Source organism: Alligator sinensis, unplaced genomic scaffold (genome assembly GCF_000455745.1).
Source record: "Alligator sinensis unplaced genomic scaffold, ASM45574v1 scaffold983_1, whole genome shotgun sequence".
NCBI lineage: Eukaryota > Metazoa > Chordata > Crocodylia > Alligatoridae > Alligator > Alligator sinensis.
In genome coordinates, this window is record NW_005842015.1 from 2,048,052 (window position 1) to 2,073,538 (window position 25,487).

At 39.8% G+C, this 25,487-nt stretch overlaps 1 protein-coding gene across 7 annotated transcripts in view; it reads right to left on the minus strand.

Annotated features, from left to right (window-relative positions):
* Positions 1–25,487, minus strand: part of KCNQ1 (potassium voltage-gated channel subfamily Q member 1) — a 587,589-nt gene that overhangs the window by 186,677 nt on the left and 375,425 nt on the right. For all 7 annotated transcript variants that reach the window (XM_025202130.1, XM_025202133.1, XM_025202129.1 and 4 more), the window contains one exon: positions 778–853. In XM_025202130.1, coding sequence (XP_025057915.1) covers positions 778–853 — 76 coding nt within the window. The remainder of the gene's footprint in view (positions 1–777; positions 854–25,487) is intronic.

The window sequence follows — 25,487 nt, forward strand, 5'->3', positions numbered from 1 at the left end:
TCAATGCAGGCTACATTGATATATGTATAATTTCAGTCAAGCTTAGAGTATTGACAGAGATTTCCACTGGGTTATCTCTAAACAGATTTAAAAAACACACACCTTTAAAAATAGTGAAAGTGCAATTTTTTTAAGTAGAGCAGGCAAAAGCTAATGAGCTACACTTAAATGCTAATGATTCCTCAGTGCCAGCTGGTGACATGATACAGAGGAAATTTGTTCATGTGGGTTTCTAGAGTAGAGAAAACATTATCTTATGAACTCTGCAGAGAGTTTCCTACCTGTGCAGATGGGGCAAGGGAAAGGAAGCAGAAAGCTTCCAGTATGCTAACCAATTTCCACCCAGCTTCTTATCAGGACTTCATTAACATTGAATATGAGATAGAAACAAGGTTAAGGTAGTATTTTAATCTCTAAACCCACTGAGTCAGCATGACAGTAACATACAACTCAGAATTAATGAAGACATGGGAGAATGTTTGCATTGCAAGAGGGAGACAAAGATAACAGAAGGTGAAAGGTCAAGTCCATTAGCAGAAAATAACATTTTAATTCAGGCTGCATTTCAGGAGTTTAGCCTATTCTCAGTGTGTCCACAGTTGACTAACCTGCTGCTAAACAACCACCCTATTCAAGGAAGAAGAGAATAGTGGGTGTAACTCACCATTACTAAAATGAATTGTGCTAGTCTCCCTTTTCTTAAGCTTATAAAAGGAACAATAAACTCGATGAATAAAAGGGTTTATTTAGAAAACTCACCCTCTATTCACAACTCACCTGAAATTTCTTCTTTGCCACAAAATACTGCATCCTACGTATCACCTTAATGGCAGCACGGTGGTGTTCTCGCAGCCTGTGGGAAAAACGAGAAGGGTGAGTCAGGCAAAAGAGAGCATCTCCAGCCAGATAATAACAATAACAACTTTCAGTAAGTGCTTCAGAAACAAGTGAATGTTCATGCAAGAAGCAACAATTCCCACTGTGGACACAACACACCATTATTTTGGCCAAAAAGAAAACGAAAAAAAAGAGAGACTGTTAAAACCTGGAACTTAATCTTTACGATTTATGCTCAGACTGAGTGTACTTCGCAATGTTAAGTGGTGACCATATGAATCCCTTCCTATGTCAGGTAACACCTCCCTCCCCCGCCCCTCATTGTTTTTGCTATCTTTCCTTCGAAAAAGCCCAGCTACAAACTAATAGAGAACTGGCTCTCGGGTTTCCATATGTACTTCAATGCCCTGTTCCATTTGCAAGTGCTCCAGTGCTGTAGCCTACTGTATAACATTTTTGCCTAAACATTTTGCAAAGTTTTTCTCCACTTGAATGGATTTATCCTTCAGTTCTCTCTCTCTCTCTCTCTCTCTCTCTCTCAAGGACTCTGGACTGATTAACTGCAAGGGAATGAATAGTTGTAAAAGTTTCATACACCACCAGTTGTCCCAAAACTAAACCATAAATTAATATAAAGAACAACCAAAATAATCCGGATGGACTTTAACAGGAAAAAATCACTAACCAGAAACAGAATCAAGAAAAAGTTTGTTGCCGAGTAGTTTACAATAAGTCACTACTGTAAACTATTTAGTTTTCAAAACACACTGTATTAAATACTACAATTTGTTATCTTTTATAATTCATAAGGAACTGGTTTTTCAGTATAGTTTTAATTTTTTTTAAACATTTATAAAATGATAATCTTTTCCTTATAGTTATAATAAGGCTTGTACTGATGATTGTGTGTGCTTATTCATTCTTATGGCAAACAATCTTAATCTTGTAAAAGCCCATTTGAGTGGCATTAATGTAGTTTCTTCTCCATTTAAAATACATCAATTAACAATAAATCATTGAATTTTCTTCCTAGTAGAGTTCAATGCTTTTAGTAGCTACTAATGAATGAAGACAGAGCAGAGTTGGCCTTACTTAAGATTTTTCCAAAAGCATTATCTTTGTAACTTATTATCGGTAACAATGATGATTATTTACTTATACTGATGCAGGCTTCAGCTGCTACTGTGCAGTGTTGTCCTGACTGTATTGAGTTGACAGCCTTCATATCCTTTCTGAGATGGGAACATCACATAAAGATCCTTTGCATGTTTGGGTTTCTTGCATAGTACAACTCAACACTATTAACCAAACCTCTTGAGTCACATAAGCACTTTTTTCAGAGCATCTAAAAAATTTTCTTGGGGCATGTTTCCTCTGGTCAAAGCTTTCCATTGTGAAAATGATGAAACTACTTTGTGGGCAATTATAGTTCTACTTTTGTAGCTCATTCAGTAAAAAACAGCATTCCTTGAGGAAAACAACATCCTTTTCTGCCTGCAAAAACTGCCTCATTTTCATTTAAAAAAAATCAGAATGAAGAATTCTACTTTTTCAGATACAACGATTGTCATTCAGCGTGTGGGGGCATCCTGGGATGCTGCCAAATCCTTTGAAGTGTGAGGTACGAGGAGAAAATCAGATAACCTAAGGAGATATATGCAGGCTCAGACTTGTCCCTGCCTAGTCCACCTGTAAGAAGGTAAGCACTGTAATATGTACATTAGTTTTTGGAATTGGGTGCTCATTTCACAAAAGTTATGGAGGGGTAACTTGAGTACAAAAAGCTTGAGTACCACACACTAGAAAACATCATTTATTTTAAAGTCCTGGTGCAAGTCTTCTCTACAAGTTACTATGTGAGGTAAGGCAAGGTTCTTTGGGTAGATGTGATAGCTTTTATTTAATTAGACCAACTAAATAGTTGGAAAAAAGTCCCTGCTTGCTAAGAACATTTTTCCAACTATTTACTTGGTCTAATCAAATAAAAGCTGTCACCTCTACCCAAAGAACCTTGTCTGCCTATGTCCTTAGACCAGAGCTTTCCAAACTTTTCATGTTGGTGACACACTTTTTAGACATGCATCATTTCGTGACACAGTAATTCAGTTCCGGGGGAGGGGCCAAGGGAAGCAGACGCGAGTAAGGGAGCTCCGCGGTGCCCTTCCACAAAATTTTCTGCATTTCGCGCGACACACCTACACACTGCCGCTGACACACTAATGTGTCGCGGCACACAGTTTGGAAAGCTTTGCCTTAGACCAACATAGCTACAACCAACAACCCTGTTATGTGAGGTAAGGAGCTTTTATTTAGCTAGATACCTAGCCATTAACCTTTGAAAACCATGCTTTCGGGGTATAATTCTGCACCTGGATCTGTCTGCATATGCAGACCCTTGCTCCTTTCTGATACCCTATTAGTCTCTCTCAGTAAAGTTTTATACAGGTACAGATGCCTCTGCTCATTCCAGGGAGGATCATGGTTCAAGAGAATAGGAACAGAAGTGCAGTCCTCTCAGCTGGAACAGAAGTTTCATTGGGATAACTCCCAGGGAATGGATGTACCTAACTGAAAGTGTTATCTTACATATCCATCCTTTGGGTCATTATTTTGGCATCTATGTGCCTTGCAATTCCTGCTTAAGCAGAAAGTCACTGTTTTTTAACTCTACTAGTTAGGTTTCATTTAAGTGCCACTGGTCATGTGATTTTTACCTTGCTATTAAATAAGCATAGGTATGAAAGTCTGAACTGTACTATAAACATAATAGTAACCAAAAAAAATATGAAAAAAAATGACAGTAAAATACTTTGGTGTGATTTTGTTTTGTACTTTATTTAATTTGGGATCTTTTCTTCAAGCGTGTTAGTTTTTAGACATGTACACACAGCTGCCAATAATGTCAATGGAATCATCAAGCTTCTCTAAGAGAATCTCTCTCATAAATGAGATAGTCATCAATTAGAATAATAAGGTATCCATTGGGGATCTTCATTACATGATACTAGATGGTTTTCCAAAGCAACCACTTTTCAATCAATCCTTTCCCCCCACCTTATTCTTCATACCAGGACTCCAACAGCACTGCCTCCCCCCAATTCACCCACCACGTTTTTATTGCTAATACTGACAATGTTAATTCTGCATACAAGGCTCTGCTTATTCCCAGAAATTAAATACTTTTGTAATGAGAAAAGGGAATAAGGAATTTAATTAGTAGCCAAGGTTATGATTCACAGTTGTTTGATCTTTTGAGCAAACTAGTAACTTTAGTAAATTCTGAGCTTAAACATTAACTGATGCAATTTGTTTGTATGACCATTTGCGACACATCTCTAATCTCTAGACAGACAGCTGGTGTATTATCATGTCTATAATGCATTAGGTCCTCTTAGAATTGCACATCTGTCACCTAGCCATACAGCCCATTATCATTCTCAAAGTAGGGTTTTCATTAATACATTTCAGGACACAAGGAGCAATGAAAATTTTTAAAAGTGCTTCTTGATATAGGTAGCAACATTCCTTCACTGGCTGTGGGCCAGGTTCTGCAAAGTGGGCTGGAAATGGCTGATGGAGAACTCTTTTTGTGCAAAGGAAATTCCCCATGGATGGAAAACAGAGGTAATTTTACCTCCTTCCTCACATCTTGTGCAGAAGGTTCACAGGGGATGTGGGGTTGCAGAGATCAGATCTGCCATGCGACTGTCCACAGGCCAGTGACAAAGTGGGACTCCTCTGAACACCATGGCTACCTTATGCTAGGGCTGGGATTATGTGATGATGAGTGGTAGCCGCTGCTGGGGACTGTATGCTTTTGAAAACCTTCTCGTTTCATTTTAGTCTCTAAAGGAAGTGGGGTAGACTTAACATTCTGGCCTCTCGATTTTATGGGATTGGATTTAGCCAGCTTTGGCAAAGAGTTCATTGATGAATATACCATGGGTAGGTCAGAGAGCAGGAAAGGCGAGGTGAGATTTAAAAAAGATTCAGAGTTATTTAATATTTTTTGCAAGCCAATAACAAACAACACACACACACACACACACACACACACACACACACACACACACACACACAGAGTTGCCTTTCATAAAGATATTTACATAAAGCCATGCATTAAGGTTAGGTGTTGTGTGGCACTATTAGGAAACACATGGCCATTGCTGAAGAGACTTGTATTTGTTTTTGCCTAATAACGAGTGGACACAGTTGACACATTATCTTAAAACAAGCTGAAGAGGATTTTATGTCTGTAAAATCCAGACTGAGCTTCAAGTAACACCTCAGTTGAATCTTGCTGAAGAGAAGTCAGGTAAACTTTTATTTTACTTTGGTGCAGGGAAGGCAGTGGTGGTGGTGGCACTACTGGGAGGGGTGACTATGGGGGGCTATGGGGAATTTTGGGGTGGCTATAGCCCCCCCAAACCCCTTCCCCCAGTGCCACCCCTGCTGGCAGGGCATGCGGCAGGGCGGGGAGCTGCTTTGGATCCCAGCTGCAACCTTGCAGTGGTGACAGTGTGGTCCAGAGCCAGGGCAGGGCGATGACCTGCAGCCTGCATGCCCTGGGCAGGTGCATGCAGGCAGTGGGCCACGGCTCTGCCCTGGTTCTGAACCATGTTGTCACCACTGCAAGGAGCCAGGGAAGAGCCGCAATCTGCTGCTGTTTTGCCCACCCCTGCCTTAGACCAACACAGCTACAACCATCACCTTTATTCACCTGTGTTACTTTTCTGGATCTGAATAATTTCAGAGACTGTAGCTGACCAAATTGAGTTTTCCTGGGGACTACTCACATATGCAGAGCTAAATACATGGCAGGATTCAGCCTCAGATTATTTATACCCTCTGCATAGATTCTCTTACTCTAGGTATGTGTATCCAAGGGCACACTGGTAGCTTAAATAAATGAAAAAGTTAAAAGAATATAACAATAAAACGGTCCAGTGTCCTATGCCAGACTGATTCTTCTCTTTTTTTCCGTTATGTAAGGCATGTTACAACTCTGTATATTTAAAAAACAAAACAAAACAAATGAATAGTTCATCCATGTATGAACAGAGCTGACTATTTTACACAACATCTATATGCAGGGAATATGATACTGGAAAGCAAGTGCATAACAGGCACACTTGTTATTCTTTAAAAGGATTTATGCTTATCAGGGAAAACCATGTGTGCATTTTGCTGTGATAGATCAGAATCAGTTTACCCACTAAATGCCTTGACAAATAGTTGATGAATAACAAGTTACACCAGATTCAGTCATGTCAATTTGACTGTAATCCTTTAAATGTAGTGGAAGCACAGCTGCATTCAATAATGTACATTCTTACACTCACAAAGACAGTGCACAGATTGCATGAGATTTCCAGTGGGCTTTAATTCACGGAATGGAGCTCTGGAATAGGCAGTGAAACCCTACGTCAATGGGAATTATCCTTCTGCATTGACTGGGGTATTATAATCCCTTGGTAGCTGACATCAATACCGGGTCAGGAGGGCCAATGGATTAACACAAACCAAGACCATTTATATTCTGACACCTACAAAAAAGGGTATTTATTTGTACTCATAAACATTTTATACATGCCCAACAGATAATATATGGGTCCATTTGCATATTTGACCTCAGTGATTCTTTTTAGAAAGGCATTCCCTAACATTTTAATGCATTTATGAAGGTATATCCTTGCTTGCAGTCCTATGTTCACAAAGGGTCATGGTGAACCGAATTAAATTTCGTAGGTGCAGGCAACTTCCTGCAGATTCAGGATCTTAGAATCTCAAGATGAAATATGGTTTAAAAGTTGCACCTAAATGAATTTAGCATGTATAGAAAGTTGGGGAGGGATGTACTCCAAGAAGAAAATACCATATTTTCTAAAAAAATAAAAAAAAAATTAGGAAAAAAAAATATATTGTCAGTTTATAACATGGAAAGCATTACATTTTTTTTTAAATCACTTGCTAGGGAATTATTTAGTGTTTTTTAATTGACCATTAGGAATAACTGTATCCTAATTACAATATGCAAAATTATTCACATATGAATCACAATTAACTACAGACCTATGGTAACTTGCTTTCAGAAAGAATATCTCAATACGTAGTAAACTGGTACAATGTATGTGATTTTCAACATTTCATAAAAGATTTCCTTTCTCTATTATGTCTATTTAAAATATTCTGATCGCCATACACACCCAGAAAAAAAAGCAGGACATTCCAAATTTGAAGTCCACAATCCATGCTTAGCTCACGTCAATGTCATTCCTTTGTTTGTTTTTTCATAACTGTAGGCTATGGGATGGATCATCAGCCTAAACATTGGATTTCCTGCCTTTTGTTGATCTGTGTCATTGTCTTCAAGACCTGTGTACATCTTGCCTAGCATATTCTCCAATATTAGATTTTGCTCATAAATGTGGTACAATGTACTAAGTGGCAGCAAATACCATCTTTTAAAAAAAATCTTCATTTTTCTAATAAATCCTTTAATAATTGCATTCAATATCCATTCATTTGCTTGCTTCAGGAAAGTTTTCCAATATAATGATTTAGTATTAAGGTAGATATTAAAGCACTGAAAGAAAAGGTGATGCTGATTTCCTATTGATATTGTCTGTATTTTTGTTCACTTGTAAAACCTTTCAGTATCAGAACGACAATGTTTGCCACAGTCCTTCCAAGGTACACAGAGACTGATATTATCTGAGTTTAAAGGTCAACATTGTCTATTCAGAATTAGTTTTCTTTGAGACCTCAACATTAGCAGGAGAGTAGCAGATTTATAATATCTTTTACAAAATACTCATTTTTCAATAAATCTAGCAGAGCTGAAGTCAAGCTCAGTTTTCAAGCATATTTAAATTCTCTGCAGTCTTCTTGGATTTCTGACTTAAGACACAGCTAAAGTACTGAGAATGAAGGCTGCAGTTGGTTGGCTTGAAGTTTTTGGCACGAGTCATTATTTAGACTTGAACTTTATCTTTAACACATCAGATTTTAATAATATACTTTGCAAGTGAACTGGAATATATTTTCCACATAGGCACTGAAAATTGTTCGTTGTAACAGAAACTGGTGGAAGAGATTCAGAATAACTACATTAAGCCATTTCATTAGTGCATTTAAGTCTAATGAAATCTTTCATCATTTGTTCTCTAGAGGCTTTTGGTATAGAATTTGCTATAGGCCAAGGTTATTCTTGTCTTTTCACACATTCTGTCATTCCCTGCCCATTATAATCCATGGAGCCTCTCATTATGGAGTAATGTTTTAAATGTTATGGGTTGAAATGGATTAGGTTGCATCTACATGTATTCTATATAACAGGAAATGATTGACCACAGTATCAGAAAGTGAAATCAGTCATTGGCTATTGAAAACATGCTACCCAGCTTTCTTTTCTTTCTCTCTCTCTTTTTTTGATCAGTGTTGGATCTTGGAAATCCATGTTTATGTCTAATGTACTTTTGTAAGCATTCTTATGATGTGTTTACTGAGAGCTCTTGACAAAAGAACTTCACCCATAAGCAATTCATAAAAACATCTTGGGGATGTATTATTGAAAGCTGCCTTCAAGTGCTAACAAAAATACAATGACACTATTCGGACAGTATGGATCCAAAAATTAGGTTTGGTGAAAACAATCTCTGCCAAGCTTAACGTTAATAGAAGTGTTTTCATAATATTTTCAAACTTGTAGAAACTGTTTATTTTTAAAGGAACAGCATTCCTTTCTAGCGTTTGTAACCCAAACATCCCAGCTGCCTGGTAATCTGTGATTAGAAACTGACTATAAACACAATTAAACTGATTAGTCTATTGGTTCCCTGATAGCCACACTCAGTTAGATGCAGAAAATAAATAAAGAGCGCAAGTGGTGACAAGTAACTCTGATTTTTTTAATTCTTTCAGTTACAATAATTTAAAGGTGTTCTTAGTAATTAGAGCTGGACAACTAATTCTGTAATGAATATTGCATGTGCCTAACTTGGCTGTTTATCTGTAAATTACCTGTGACCAGCTTTTAATTTTGTCCAATGTAAGTAGTCATCCAAATTCCAATTAATTCAACATAATCACTAACATTATTTCTGTGAAGAATTCCAGGTGAGTAGTTGGTATATGTTTAGTTTATTGTGAGCATCTGATATTAGAAATGAGTTACTTTGATTAGGCCAGTGGTGCTCAACCTTTTGGCCCAGGTGAATGGCGTACGGCCAGTCCACTGGCCAGATTGAGCCCTGCTTGACAGGATTGGGGCTTGGGGCCTGGCACTGCCCCCTCCCTGCCTTGCATGCTGGGATTCGTCCCCAGGGCCTAGCACTACCCCTCCCACTTTGGAATAGGCCCTAGAGACCCAACACTGCCCCCTCCTCCCCTTGCATCCTGGGACTGGGTCCTGGGGAACTGGTGCTGATTATGCTAAAACACCAAGTGCCAATTATTTTAGGAGTTGAATGTTCAAGTTTCAAGTCTGAGGCTATTCAAAAGTTGGGCAAAGGCTTACATAAAATAAATTATTCTGATGAATGTTCTCAACCACAGGCTTTTCACTCTGCTCCCCACATCACTCCCCCCACTTTTCCCCCTCAAATGTCCCTCTACATCACAACCCACCCCAAAGTTCTTTGGCTGCAATTCTTTGCCTCCTTGCTAATCAAAACAGAGGTCCTCTTTCAGACCCATTGCTGAGATCCCTAATTGCTCAGTAATGTCCAAAACATTAAATTTAGAATGTAAAATATTTCAAAATCAAGCTGAAAGCACCAAGTGATACTTAAGTTTCATAATATGTGAAAGAAACTTCAGTAAAATGTGTTGAAGTTTCTTTCACATAATATGACACTTTTTAAGAATAGCCTACAAATAATTAATAGGTAGCATGTTAAAATTAGCCTAGCTTCTTTGTTGTTCCTACATTAGATCTTTTATGTAAAATGAAGAACATACAACTATTTTAGTTCTGACAAGATGCAAATACTACAGTTAAAGTCACATGCAGCAAGGAACCAAACTCTGCTGGGATTAAATGGATGGAGTATCAGTGATTTTAGTGGGCTTTCTACCTCATTATACTTGTAGAGACTGTGGCCTTCACTATCAACATTTGGCCTGGAAACCTGGTGAGTGCAGTCATTTAGCATGAGTGGATCTAGAGGATATGGAACATGCTGTTGCACCTCTACTTCAACTGTGGACACATGCATATTGAGCTCTTTGAGTTCACTGGCTTTGTCAGTACAGCTCTAGAACCGCGGGGGTGAACGCTAGGGCTATGCGAAGCTGCAGGTGCTGATTTGATTCGAAGGAGATTTGGCCTGAATCCGAATTGAATCAGGAGACCAATAAAAAGGTCCGAATAAATTTGAAACTCTCCCAATTGATTCAGAAAAGATTTGGAGAGCTTTGGAGATTTGGGTAGTCCCCAAGCTGTCTGCTCCAGCCAAGCAGGGAGGCATGCTCTAGAGCCCCTCGACTTTTGGCTTGGGCCACTGCATGCACGTGCCAGCATTTCTGGAATCAAAAGTGAATGTCTGTTCATTTGCTTATTGGCTCGATCTACACAGCTTAGATTAATGTGAGATGACTGAATTGAATCAGCCTCAGGCTTTTTGACCATCTGTACTTACCCTAAGGGAGTAGAAAGTGAGCATCAGGGAAAGTAAAATTACAGGCACCAGTATAAAAGGAAGTAACACTCTCTTCCATGCCCATATCTTATCCCTTTTGGTTAGATGTTCCTTCTCCATTTATCACCATGGCCACTAACTTTGAATGTCAAGCTGGTAAAAGTTATGCTACTGCACTATTTATATGTACCCAACCTGCAGCTTACACCAAAACCTGTCTCTTTGCTAAATTTGCCTCAGAGATTTCTAGGAGCATTTTTGTTTAAAATTTCAGTTGCACATCTGAAAATAACTGTCAAATATGCACTGTATACATTAACAACTGAAACCAAGTGCACAAAGCAATACTGATGTTCTCCCCATGAACAAGGCTTGCTAAGAGGCCTCTGATGTTTGATATTGCAGCGCGCAGTGTAGTTTATTTTTACCATATTATTTAACACACTGCGTCCCACTTGGGAATTTAGACTCATCATACAATGCTACTTTCAGTAAAATCTTAGTTAACCTTTCTTGCTCCAAGACAAAAGAAAGAAATCTTTATTAAATCAGCAGCTCTCACTGGGGATTCATGGCAGATCAAAACAATGCAGCATATCACCACTTATTAAATTGCACATAATGGCTCCAACCAGAGCCTCCTTCAATTTTCTTTTTTCCACCAAATAATATATACATTTTAAATAGTGGCAAATGGAAAGGCAAAGAGACGTCTTACTTCAAACAAATCAGTCACTGGTTTGGGGCCAGATTCCCTGGTACATTTTGCTGATTTCGGCCACCCTGACTAGGCAAAGCGGCTGAAAAACAGCATATCCCAGAAGTTCTGGACAAATGAAACTATGCACAGTTACGACTGACAAAATAAACTAGCTTTGCTGTTACAGTGACAAAGGTTAAAGGAGAAAAATAAAAATCTCTCTAAAAGGAAACGATCATCATCTTGAATGGCCACATCTACTAGAAAAAAAATACCAATAAAGTATTTCAGTGGTTTTCAGCTTTCTCCATCTTGTATTATAAAATGAAGATTCAACACTTCTCCTATTTAAGCACAGAAAAAGGAAAGTGGGTGCAACTCCACTAAAGCCCTAGGCTGTGAACTCATGTGCTATTTCATGGCTGCAAGTACTTATCTATCTTGGGGAGTCGAAGCGGGGGAAGAGAGGTGGAGAAACCACATACAGAAATCAAAATCTCTCTCGCTTTACACCTTATGTAATGTCGGAGGTCAGCAGGATTCCACAGGTGGCTAAGTCAACCCAAATATTGGCCTACTGTCTCTATCAGGGTTTTGAATGCAATTTATACACAGTGATATATAAGCATGTGCTTACAGCTGCACTTTTTAGCGAGAGTCTCCTCAAAAAGTAAAGCAGCATAAAAAACAAAGGGTTTTACTTCAGTTTGTAGAAGCTGTGATTAAAAGTCTCCGTGTTCCAAGTCTTTGTTGGATAGGATTGGAACACAGAGACTTTTACTTCCCTTTATAGTATTCACTTCAATACTATCATGAGCACAAAAGACAGTTCAAAATTTAACTCAAAACTGCAACTTTTACAACTGGAAGCATTCTCAAAGATTTGTTGTTTTACAATGGTGGAGAAACACATGGGATTTTAACTTGTGGAGAACAGCCTTTCCCTATAAATCACAGAGTAATCCGAAACCTAGAAACAACACAGGGGCTACATTTATGGATTTAAAACAGATGAAGAACAAACTTGCTCTTAACCCTTTCCCCATAATTTCTTCCATGTACAAAATGAAAACTAATACATACGATCTGTATAGAAATTAACATGGTAAAAAAAAATTGAAGTCAATACAATCCTGAAACCATCTAAAACCTCAGCTGTTGGACTAGCTTCCCTTAGGATACAAGTAAAGGATTGTCCTAATGTAGGGTATTGTAAAATAGTTAGAGCATAATCCACTATTCGGACTGTTCTTTCATCAACTTTTATTTAAGCAGTTTATCTTGTTGAGATTAGGATCTCTTTTATAAAGAAAGACCTGCCAAATGTAGGCCTCTGGTTTTGAATGTCAGGCCATATTTCACTGGGAAAGCTCTAACTAGCACCCTGTCGTCTAACTAGGAGGTTATAAACTACTTAAATCAGGCAAAAGGAGAATGAATACTAACAACTTAATATTTTCTCCAAATAAATTTGTAATAGGACAAAGAAAATACAAGGACAACTCATTTATTGTCTTTTCAGGCCTTCATGTATCCTGGTGTTTATTTCGCTTTTCATTGGGTCCTTTCCTCTGACCAGAGGCCCTTTACCAAGGAAAAACAACCTAAAATAAATTGGAATGAAATACCAATGCAAAGAGACTTCATGCGGTAAGTGTGGCCAGGGAGGGGCTCAGCCCCCATTCACATACATTCATTTCTAGGCATAATCAGGTGGTGAAAAGTAAAAATGGGCCAGCATGGAAGTAAAATGCCACTTCAAGTTAAGCCTCTGCACCAACAAAACTATCCTCTGGGGAATAAGGAAACTTTAACCAGCTGACCTAATGCTTGAGAAAGGGCACTTGAAAAGGAGAAGAATACGAAAGATAAAGTGAAAAAAAATGGCTTATTCTAATATAACTCATTCCAAGTGTACAATGCTCACTAGTTGTAAGCAAACCTTTATCCCTTTATTGGCCCCCATTCAGGAAAGCTTACTGTGCTATAGTCCTTCTTGGTTGATTAAAATAGTTAAACACCTGTTAATGTGCTTTCCTGAAAAGGTTCCAATCTAGAAAAAGAAATTGCTAAAAAGAAGCGAGATGCTCGCTTACATCTCTCTGAAAAGTAGTAGAAAATACCTTAACATTCTAAAAGCATCCCGCAGGCTAATTTACATTAGCATTTGTTACTGTCTGTCATTGCATTGCCCAAAGAAGCCAGTCATAATAGAAGGTCCATACTGAGATAGTTTAAGTATACATACACACAGACCCAGATGTGGTCCAGCCCCAGAGATTATCCAGCCTATAGCAACCGTGGTCTTTTGAGGTAGTTTTGTAAAATGTGTATATTTTGTAACTATATATTTAATATATTCAAGTGAAACTCAAATCAGTTGGCTAAAAAAAAAATTAAACATTTGTGTAAGAAAAAATACTTCAGGAGGTTTTGGAGCTTGTATAAAAAATCATCATAAAATTTATAAAACCTTCTACAAACAATCAGATCAAGTTTCAGTACCAAAATTTTAATCACTGGTCTAATCTATGACAATGCAAGGTCAACTACGAGTTCTAAACACCCTCAAAATAGTGTCTGAAAAAGTTCAGATCCAGATCTCAAATTGCAACACTTGAGCCCAATAGACCACATTTTCATAAGGCACCTAGGTTAAGGACAGATGTTACACATAAACTGGTTTAAGTGATCAGAAACTGATTTAAACCTGTAACAGAACAGAAGCTCAGTGCATATAAACCAATTTCAAACTGTCTGACACTGGTTTAAAATAAACCTGGTTGAATGTAATATCAGACTTAACTGATTTGGGTCAAACCATTTTATGAAACGTCTGTCCCAGACCCCTTCCTGGTTCAAGCTAACTTATAGTCCTCCAGCATCCCAGCATGTTTCCAGCCCTGAACTGTGCTGTGCTGTCTGTTTGAGCAAAGAAGGGTTTAGGGGGAAAGGGAGAGGTGGAAAGGCAGGGACTGCTCCCCCTCCCCTCCAGCAAACCCTGGCTGAGGTCTGGGGTCAGGGATGGGAGTTAAAACCACCATCCCCCAAGTATAGAGCTGCCCTGCTGCTAAACTTACTGAAACTTACTGTTGGCTGAGGCTGTGAACTACATATCCCAGAGATACCTGGCAGCAGGAAGAAGTGATGTGCAACCTTGCAGTGTCCTGATGCTGTGATTCTGGACTGCAAATCCCAGAGACCCTGGGGCCAGCAGGAAGAGGAAATGAACACACAGCCCATCCTGGCTATGTGCCAGAAATCCATGCTATAGTGCCCCCTGGCTTCTGGCCTCAGCCACTAAAGGCATGTGGCTGCATTGCCTGAATGGAAAGTGAATGTCTGTCCAGTTGTTTCTCAGTTTAATCTCTGCAGTTTAGACTAACCTGCAAAGACTGAATTGATTCAGCCTTGGGCTTTTTGACTGCCTGTACATAGCCCTAAAGATGCAGGTACATTAATTAAAGCTTAATACAGCAACAATGTGAATGTGAGATAAGCGGCAGCTTATTACAGCAGCCATTTAATAAAATGAATTTTTCATTTAGATCATATTTAACAAATTAAGTGCGTTATATAGTCATATTCCTCCTCTTCTGTGTTCATCCTGTTCCAATTGTAATGGCCTGTCAAGAACCAACTTGCAATTCTAAATCCCTGATTTTGCAAAAACTTATTTGGGCATATGAGGAACTTTTATGCATGACTAGTTTATTAAAACTGAAGTGTAGTACTGAAGTGTACAAAGATATACGTGTGCTGAAAGTACTGTAGAATCAGGGTTTAAATCTGCATTCAGAAGTCTTTTAAGGTGGCAACAAATTATTCACCCGAGCAAAATTTCAGATGTAAGTTTACAGATTCAATCAATAATCCTTTTGACAAATTTCCCCAAACATCTAAGCTTACTTTTGAGATATAATAGTTGAAGAACATGCTGTGTTACTGTAAAAAAACAGAAAAAGCTTTATGAGCTGATATGGTGAAGAAAGAAACCGGCTAGGGCTAAGAATTCTGGTATGGGAATTCCAATTCTTTCTATGGCTTCAAAGCATAAATCAGTTCAAGCAATGTATTGTATGGTCTAGTTGTTCCCTAGCAAGTTAGGTATAGAAAATAGAATGTATTTTAATTACTCAAAAATTGAATGCTTCCCAGTAATGAATTCAGTATACCTATATCTCTTAAGATAAGCTTTTCAAAGCAAAGCATTTTATGATGGTTTGATGCTGTAGACTACATATCATGAATACTCCTGTCTCCACTTCACACTATACATCTCACTTACTTCTTCCAAATGAGCATTAATTATGATGTTACCTGTCACCTACACTTAGCTCATCTTTCTTCCCCACCTTCAATTTTCTCTTTCTTCCTGTCAGAAATTTCTTTTCCACTAGCCCCTCCCATTTGCCCAATGATGATCTTCTATCCTATTTCCTGATGCCCCTTGTGCCTCCTCTCATCTCCTCCTTTACTCCTCTTCTTCACCTTCCATTGTACTCTGGCCCCAGCACAATGATCACATCACAAACACTCCCTCTTACTGCAAACATCACACTCTTATGCAGTTATTGGATGCTTTAGGCTCCTCATCTTAAAAAAATAACCTTCAACTCCACATGCCTTTCCCTCTCTTTACTGAATGCATCGTCTGGAGGTTTTCACCTGTAATCTTAGCTCTAATCTTAGATTTACCAACCTTCTATTGTTTATTAGGGGTGTGCGAAGTGGGCCCTATTCAATTCGGATTCAGATTTGGCCAGAATCACAGACAGCGATTCGATTCGTTGATTTGGATCACTGTCCCTGATTTGATTCAGCCAAATTCAAATCTAAAGCTTCGATGTTGATTCAGAAGATCAGGGATTCAGCCATAGACACGGCTTTAAATGTTTTTTCTACATACCTCAAGGTACCAGCACGGCTCGTGAATGCTGTGATCGTGGGGTGGACGGAGCATCCCGCAGAAGCACAGGGCCCCCCCCAGCGTGCTTGGCAGTGAACCTGGGAGTACTTCCAGTCCACTTCTGGGTCCACCGGGGAGCACACTGGGCCCCCCCGGCTTAGCAATTGGCCACAGGGGGACCCTGGGTGCCCCCCACCCCGACCAAGGAGGCACCAGTTGCCAAGCTGGGGGTGGGGCATGGGGGAGCCCCCCTGGGCGCTCCCTGGCAGACCCAGAAGCGGACCAGAAGTGCTTCTGGTCCACTTCCGGGTGTGCTGCCAAGCATGCTGGGGACCCTCCTCCCCCTGCGTTTCTGTGAGACACTGCATGCACCCCAACATTCACAAGCCACCTGTAACCTAGAGGTATGTAGAAAAAACATTTAAAGCTGTGTCTATGTCTGAATCTTCAAATCTTTCTGAAACCCTAAAAATCAATTTGGAGAGATTTGATTTGATTTGGAAAGATTAAAGGGTTTCATAGTTTCATAGTAGTTAGGGGTCAGAAGGGACCTAAATAGATCATGTAGTCTGACCCCCTGCCACTGGCCGGAGCACATGCTGGGATCACACGACCACAGATAGGTGTTCATCCAACTCTTTTTGAATTTACCCAAGGAAGGAGCAAGGACCATTTCCCTAGGAAGTTGGTTCCAGATCCTAGCCACCCTAACAGTGAAATAGTGCCTCCTAATATCTAACCTGAACCTATTCTCCAGCAGTTTCTGGCCATTGTTCCTCGTCACCCCAGGTGCTGCTTGGGGGAATAGGACCCTTCCTATTTGCTGCTGATCTCCTTTACCAATTTTGTAGGCAGCCACCAAATCCCCCCTCAGCCTTCATTTGCTGAGGCTGAACAAGTTCAGGTCCCTCAGCCTCTCCTCGTAGGGCCTGCCCTGTTGCCCTCCAACCAAGCAGGTGGCCCTCCTCTGAACCCTCTCAAGGCAGGCCACATCCTTCTTAAAGTGCGTGCATCCTTCTTAAACTCCTGTTTCAATTCGGATTCAGAGATTTGGCCACTGAATCAGACCGAATCTCCGCCGAATCAAATCATGGACCAAAGCTTTGCATAGCCCTATTATTTATAATCCACTGAAACTGCTCTCAAAAGGTCCCAATTACTTTTTCCTTGTCAAATATCACACTGGTATGCCCTCCTTTTCATCCTCCTCGATGATCCTGCCTTCGACAAGTTTGACTCCATTTTTGAGTCTCCTTGGCTTTCATTACTGTCCTTTCCTGTTTCTCCTGTAGCCTCTCTACCCGACTGCTTCTTCAGCACATCTTTTGGTGGATCCAATTCATCCCCTACTTTAGTTTTCTATGGTGATCCTTCAGGGTTCTTACCTTGTTCCCCATCTCTTCATCCGTACTTTGTTTCATGGCAAATCCACCCACAAACAATAATTCAAATGTCTTTCCTAAGCTAACAACTCACAAGTCTCTCTCTTTCTTTCTCTTCCAGAATCGTCTTCCTCAGTCTTAACAAAAAACTTGGCATTTCTATTCAACAGGTCCTTGGCTTTCTCTGCCAAGGTGAAACGCCTTCAGAAGATTCAGACACAGAGGTGGCAGTTGCTCCTTCCCGGCACACCTTTTTATTTTGTTTTGCTTTCCTCCTCTGTATCACTTATTTAGTTATGGAGATCATTTACCAAAGTTTACATAATGTCATTGTTGTTTGTTACATAAGTAATTATCAGTGACTAACCTCTTCCACTAGTTGAAAAGTACATTATTTTCTGATAGGAGTGAATTGTAACTTTTTAAATATTATAATTATCTAAGTTTCATGTAATATAGATTTACAAACTGCATGAGAAAGTGGCATCTGTCCTGGTATACATCAGATCATCCTAATTATACTGCAGACTTGTTTATGAGCAGTGCATGCATCTTAAATCCTATTTCCAGGCCCATGAAATATCTTTGTAGTGAGACTATAGGAACAGACATTAGTATCCTGTGATAATATGCTGATGCAATTTCATTGCTAATATCCTTTTGCCTCAAAGTTACTACATGGGCCAGGATATCACCCAGTCACACTGTAAATGGCAGCTGTTACAAACTAGTTGAGTTTGGTGGTTGTCTAGGCAAAAAGAAAAATTAGGTCACAATCCTGGATAGAAAGAAAAAACACATCACAACAGTGGCTGCTAACTGGCAACCCTGTTATCTGTCTCCAGGACCAAGAACTGAATGATGTTTTTAGGTCACCCTAGATCTGTGCTTCCCAACCTTTTTTATACTGTGGACTGACACAGAAGTGGGACAGGGGGAATGGAGCCAACTTCCTCCCTCCTGGGGCTGCCCTGCCACCCAGCTTTAACCCCGCACATGACTGCCAGCGGTGGAAGCTGCTTGCCCAGGCAGGCAGACAGGGGTCTGAACAGGGAGCTCATGCCACAAACCGGCAGCCAATTCTTTGTGGCCTGGTACCACAGCCTGGTGGTTGGGAACCTCTGCCCTAGATGTTTGTTGGCAAGTAAGACATTATAAGCATATGTTATACTGCTGCTTTATTTTGGTAGCAAGAGCCAGCATGAGGCTTTATAGATTAGTGGCACTGCACTCCAAGTAGGGTTTAATGGGAGGGGTGAACTATGTGCCCTGTGAGTAAGCAGAGAAAATCAGCTTCCAACATCTCTTAAGAACTCTTGGGACCAGATTTTTTTTTTTTTTTATAAGTATTTTGGCACACAGAGATGCAGAAAAGTACCTAGCTGCAAATGCATTTTTGCATATTTTACTAGGTGCCTATCTATCTTGTGAATGCCTGTATGTTTTTACAAAAAAATAGTCCTAAGATTCATACAGAAAACTTTAAATGACCTCAAACTAAAACCAGAAACAAATTCATTTTTTAGTTTAGAAAAAGGTTAAATAACATTTTCCCCCTGTTTTTAAGCCAACACTTAAAGCACAAGCACTAAAACGCCACAAGAAAAGCTGTTCTCCCAGAATTTCTAGTATGTCAGAGGCAGAAAGGACCAAGACACTCACGTGAAACCCTGTTCCCACAACATTTTTGAACCCAAGTTTGTACACTCATAAGTCTAGATGATTCTAAAAAGACTCCATATGATACGGTGTTTACCTCTAGCATTCAGGCTAAGTACAGGCAGTCAAAAAGCCCGAGGCTAAATCAGTTCACTCTTTGCAGGTTAGTCTAAACTGAAGAGATTAAACTCAGAAGCAAGTGAACAGACATTCATTTTTGATTCAAGAAACGCAGCCACATGCCTGCAGTAGCTCAAGCCAGAAACTGGGAGGCACAAGAGTGTGCCTCTGAGCTTGCCAGTCACTCTCAAAGGGAAGGGACTGAAGCTCCAAGGCTTTTTCTCACTCCCTGTTTGAGGGGAGGGGGTGTGGCCACACCCCCTGTTCTCCGCTCAAGAAGGGTGTGGGGACAACACCCTGGGACTGCCCCCTCCCCCCCTGCAAACCCTGGCTGGGGTCCAGAACCATGGAGGGGTTTTAAACCCCCCTTTGCCATCTCAGTGCACTGGCCCCAGCCCCGGGCATGACCACACCCCCTGCTCTCAGCTGTGTGCATGTGCTCTGGTAGATTTGATGCTGCTGAGGGGCTGGAGCCTTTGCAATGTGCCTCTCCCTGTAAAGTAGGGGAAGGCTGCCATCTAATAACTTCAGGTAACCTGTCTGCACTTTACCAGCTATACTCTATCACCAGGTCAATATTCCCCCTTCCCCCCACCTACCTGTCTCACACCCACTGTCTCCCATTTCCTCTGACCCTCACTGCCACGCATTTACATTTTCACAGACCTGCATTTTGCATATTGGCTTCTATTTTACCCAGGACAGCACACAAACACCAGCAGACTCTACGCCTGAAAAGGGGTATCTGTGCCCGAAAGCTTGCAAAGAACAATTTTTCAAACTATTCAGTTGGTCTAATAAAAGATATCACAACTACCCAAAGAACCAAAGCTGCTTCTCACACTCTGCCTCTGTGGGCGGACACAAGGCACTGGGATCTGACTGTTTGATGCCAGTTCAAGTGACAGTGGAGACAGAGAGCTGAGACAGAACAGGAAAGAGGAAACCTGCTGCAAAAGAGATGAATGAGGGCAGAGAAAAGACAAAGTAACACTGGAGAAGAGAATACCTTTGAGGAGGAGAATATTTGGCTGGATAAAACGAAAGATACAGTGAACTATTTTCTCTGAATGTGAGTAATGAATCTAATTTGCTACTGTAGCTAGCGGGAAAGTTCAGGGTTTGCCACTCGAGTGGAGAGCTCGGTTTCCTACTCCCACCCCCTTGTGAGCCAGTCCCCATGGCTCTGGCTAGGGAGCAGAGGGGCAGGGCCAGGCTTGCTCTGCTTGAGAAGACAGCCCAGCCCAGCCCGGGGTTGCAAAGCACCCTGGGATGGTGGGAGATTGTGACTCAACTTGAACCAGGGAGGGGTCTGGGACAGAACTTTCATAAACCGGTTTGATCCAAATCAGTTAAGGCTAATACTACATTCAACTAGGTTTATTTTAAATCAGTGCCAGCCATTTTGAAACTGGTTTATATGCACTGAGCTTCTGTTCTGTTACAGGTTTAAACCAGTTTCTAATCACTTAACCCAGTTTATGTGTAACTTCTGTCCCTAGTCTCACTGTTTGATATTCACTTCCTTTAATTGCAGGGCTTAAATCAAAACAGTCTCTTGAATAGAGGATCAGTAAACTTCACAATAAGTTTACATACAGCAACAGGTCTCTCTGCACCTGATCTGAAGGTGTGTCTTTGTTCTGCTTTGAGTGCAAATTCAAGCACAGCTGAGCTTTCTTTCTTTTCTTATTGCAACTTTCAACATTGTCCTCTTCTAAGAAGATGTGTGTGTGCATGTGTACGCACTTAGAGATAAATTAGCAGAGTATTAAGAAATGTATGTGTGCACTTACAGATAAATTAGCAGAGTAAAGATAGGCAAAATATATGTTTGGTTACATAATTAAGCCGTCAAGTTGCCTGTGTTTCTAGGTAAGTTTATTTTACTTTTTGAAAGGGAAAGAAAGTGTTCTTGAAGTGTTCTGTTCCTCACAGGAGACTTTTGAACTGCTATCTTCATAAACAAAGATTAACAGAGAGCCTTAGGAGGATAATATGTATGCAGTAAGGTCCAAGAAAGCACTTAAGTACATGCATAAATACTTTCCTGAATTTGGGACCAAGTAGATGATCTTGTGATGCATATGTTGAAAAAGAACTGGAGTGGAATAAAACAATAAATTCAGTCTAAGATAGATAGCATTGAAGTATGCACTAGTAAGTATTCCAGGCAATGGATGCCGAAGCTGAAGCCAGCTCTTTAGAGTACAAAGAACTGTTTTAAGAGCTATATTGCTTTTTTCTTCCATATCTAGGACATTTGACATTGGGATACAGTTAGCAGTTTATGTAATCAGTTATCAATTCCTTTGTCAAAAGCCAATATTTTGCTTTACATTTACATTGCTACCTTGTTGGCCACTAAGGGTCTGATAAGTTCTGACCCATTTTATTACAGGTTAAATCAAATGTATGGATATGCTTTAATATTTTTTGTCATAATAGCTTTTTACAGTATAAAATGGGTGGAACAAAATGGTTTACAGCAAATATATGTGCCGATTCTTTTCAACACAATGATGCATAGATTATTCAATAAATGTGGAATTTAACTTCATTTGATGTAAATGCACACGCCACAAAAGCATATTCATATTTTGCTGTGTACAGACACCTAGCAGCTTTAACTAGCGATCAGAATGGTTTCCTTTATGGGCATACCCTTCCTGGGTTATTGTAGGCCTCTTTTACTGAGCTGCTGTTTCCTTGCTTGTTCATTTTAAGTGTGCTGAAATATTTGCTTTGAAATGCATTAAAGAAATGCATTAGGGTTGTTGGTTGTAGCCGTGTTGGTCTAAGGACATAGGCAGACAAGGTTCTTCAGGTAAATGTGGTGCATGACATTTTGAAAATGAGGACAAAACTTTTGATGCAGTATTTTAAACTTTTAACATTTGTTAAATGTTTAAGTCCACCAAGTATTACACCAATTTGAGACAGCATTTCAGTCTAAGGATAACATCTACTGTGTTACATCCTCAGTTACTAGAAAAGTCTTAAAGTAAGATATGGAGAATATGAAAAGATTAAACAATTTCACTGATTTAAAAAGAGGAAGGATTTACCTCATATCACCTGATCCACTCTAGCATTTGTTTGTCTGCAGCATCCTGTAGTAAGTGGAAGCTAAACTGAAGAGTTTAACCCTGAATAAAACAATTGCTAGGTTATCATGGCTTAGCTTCAACTTACTGAGGAAGAAAGTAGACAGATGAGCTAGTCATGTTAAATCAACCTGATGTGCAGTAAGTCTCCCTCTTTCCCCCCCTTTTATTAACTTTATTAATAACTTCAATTTATCAAAAAAACAGATTTGACAAATAAAGTTACATCCAATCCCCTAAATAATAAAGAAAGATATCTATCGTCCATCAACAGTGCCATCTTAACTCAAGTCAAGCAGTCTTCTGTTCTTTTCTCTCTCTGCCTTTCAGTCTTGGACAGTCCCTTTATATTTCTGTCATATGTTAAGGTTTTATGCTTCTTCATCGCTGTAAAATCATTCACCCCTCTTTCTCCTAGAACTCTTCATAATACAAATCTCAGTATCTTCTACTCATCTCTGTTTTTAAATTTAAAATTTACTCCAAATTTTTTCTCAAGTGTTAGCTCATAGAGCTACACAAAGCTCTTGGGTCAGAGGCAATATCTTTTATTAAACTAACTAAATAGTAGAAAAACAATTCCTTTCTTTGCAAGCTTTCGGGCACGTACACCCTTCATCAGGCTGAGGAGAATCCGAAAATTGTAAAAGTCTTCCTAGGTAGAAAATAAACTCCATTCTGCACAGGGGAAGTAGAGGCTGCAAGTGTATTCCCCTGGGAATCTTGCACTTTCCTTCACTATTCAAAAAAGTTTCTCAAATGTTCTGGTTTAGAGGCAGGAGATGATTTTTTTTTTGTTAAAGCAAATTCCAAAAAATTCCACCAAATTTACAGTAAGTACTGTATCTTTTTTTTTACTTCTTCCAGGCAAAACACTGATTTGATAGGACAACCTTTCCATTACTAAAACTTTCCAAATTTTTCAAAGCCATTCAGTGATTTTAGGGGTGTCACTTCTCTCCAAGGATTTTGCAATTGTAATTCTTGCAGCCACTAGAAAATGAGCAATCAATTCCTTATGACTTTCATGTTGCAGAGCTCTCGGGAAGGTTCAATAGGAGCACTAAGGGGTTATCTGATAGTTGGCATCTTGTAATTTCCCTTGCCATGTCTCCAACCTTATTCCAGAACAGTTTAATTCTGGGCCATGTCTACCATGTGGTAGAATCCTCCCAACTGACCACGCTGTCTCCAACATTTTCCTGTTGCTGTACCATAATTCCTATCCCACTTTTAACTAGGCAAAATTGTCTATACTGTAAGATTCAGTACTGAGGTATAATCATTATTCATCTTGCCTTTGTACCACAAACCCCTCTATCCAAGAAGGTCACTGGCAGTGACAATCCAACTCAAGATATCTTGGGAGCCAAAAGCATAAGCCTCTACTCTCTGAACAACCACTGTCTGGTTCAAGTCTGGAGCCAAGTAATAAAAACTGGTCATTCAATTAGGAAAGGGGGATAGATCCATGCTGTGTAAGCATGGGTTACATCTGCATTACAGTATATGTATTTATATGCTGGGCTGGGAGGAAAACCTCGTATGAACTATCTGCGGTGGTCTCTTCTTTAATGCTTTTATGCAATTTTCCAAATGTTCTTCTCTCAACATCACCAGCCCATCATCAGTGAATTATACTTCTCAACACCTTTGTGATGTGAAAAAGTATCATTATTCCAGTTGTGTAGATGAGGTTTTGAAGCACTCAGAAATTAAGTGACTTGTCCAAGGGGACACAAGAATTTTGTGGCACGGCCAGGAACCCAGAGTCCAACAAAAATCTCTAAACAGTTAGGTTTGTTTCAGAGTTCCTGTAAAAAAGTATATGTGTACAGGACATATACCTAGTACTGTATGGTGCTATTTATCACCATATGCAACAGGCATTCTTTAGTAATAAGCAATCTAGCCAAAGCAAGACAAAGAGGGAAGTTTGATCCTATTGAAATAAAAAAGAACAAGCTCTCTTCTCTCAAGACTTTACAAGTTACAGTGGTAATAAAATTTTGGGAAAAAGTGATCTGATTTCTGAGATAAAATGTGTTTAAGGAAGACTAAATAGTTCTTGGAACTATATCTGTCTTTAGAAGAGATATGCAGGGTCTGACATGGTGTTAGTTGCATATTAATTTTAAAACTGGAAATAATAAAGCTGGTGTTGCCAAGGTGGAAAAAATATACTTTAAGATGTTTCAATTGTATCATAAACTTTCAGCCAGAAAAAGAGACTGATGGAATTTTGAAAGCATTTTTTTGTTTTTCTGTACACCCTGAAGTAAATGCACGATCACTTCTTCTAATCAGCTCTTGGAGCAGAACAGAAAGGCAGGAAAAATCACAACAACAACATATTCTAGAATGATTTTTTTTCTCATCTTCATACATTCAGTGAAGGAAACTCCTCTTCTATTTAGATAAGCTGTTTCCTGCCCTACTGAGAGAAATCTTGGCCTATTAAAGTTAATAAGAGTTTTACTAATAACTTTAATGAGGTAGAATTTTGCCCATTATCTTCAGGTACCCAGGTAACTGGTAGTGACAATCCAGAGGTTGTTACTAAAATATATATGATTTTAGAAAATACTCAAAACATGGTGAACATAATTTTAGGAGTGCAGTGGGGGGAATGAACATAAGCCTCAGAAGTGGTAAGAATCCTGACTCTTTGGTACTTTGCTAACATTTCTACAACATTTATGTTCAAGTCTCCTCTTGCAATTCATAGTTTCATAGTTTCTAGGGTCGGAAGGGACCTAGGCAGATCATCTAGTCTGACCCCCTGCCATGGCAGGAAAGAGTACTGGGGTCAAACGGCCCCAGCAAGATGGTCATCTAACCTCCTCTTAAAAACCCCCAGGGTGGGAGCCTGCACCACCTCACTTGGAAGCTGGTTTCAGACCCTGGCCGCCCTGACCATGAAGTAGCGCCTCCTGATGTCCAACTTGAACCTTCCCTCCGCCAGCTTGTGACCGTTATTCCTGGTCACTCCTGGCGGCGCTCGGGGGAACAGGGACTCCCCCAGTGCCTGTTGATCCCCCCTGACTAGTTTATAGCAGGCCACAAGATCCCCCCTCAGCCTTCTCTTCTGGAGGCTGAACAGGTTCAGGTCCCGTAACCTTTCCTCATAGG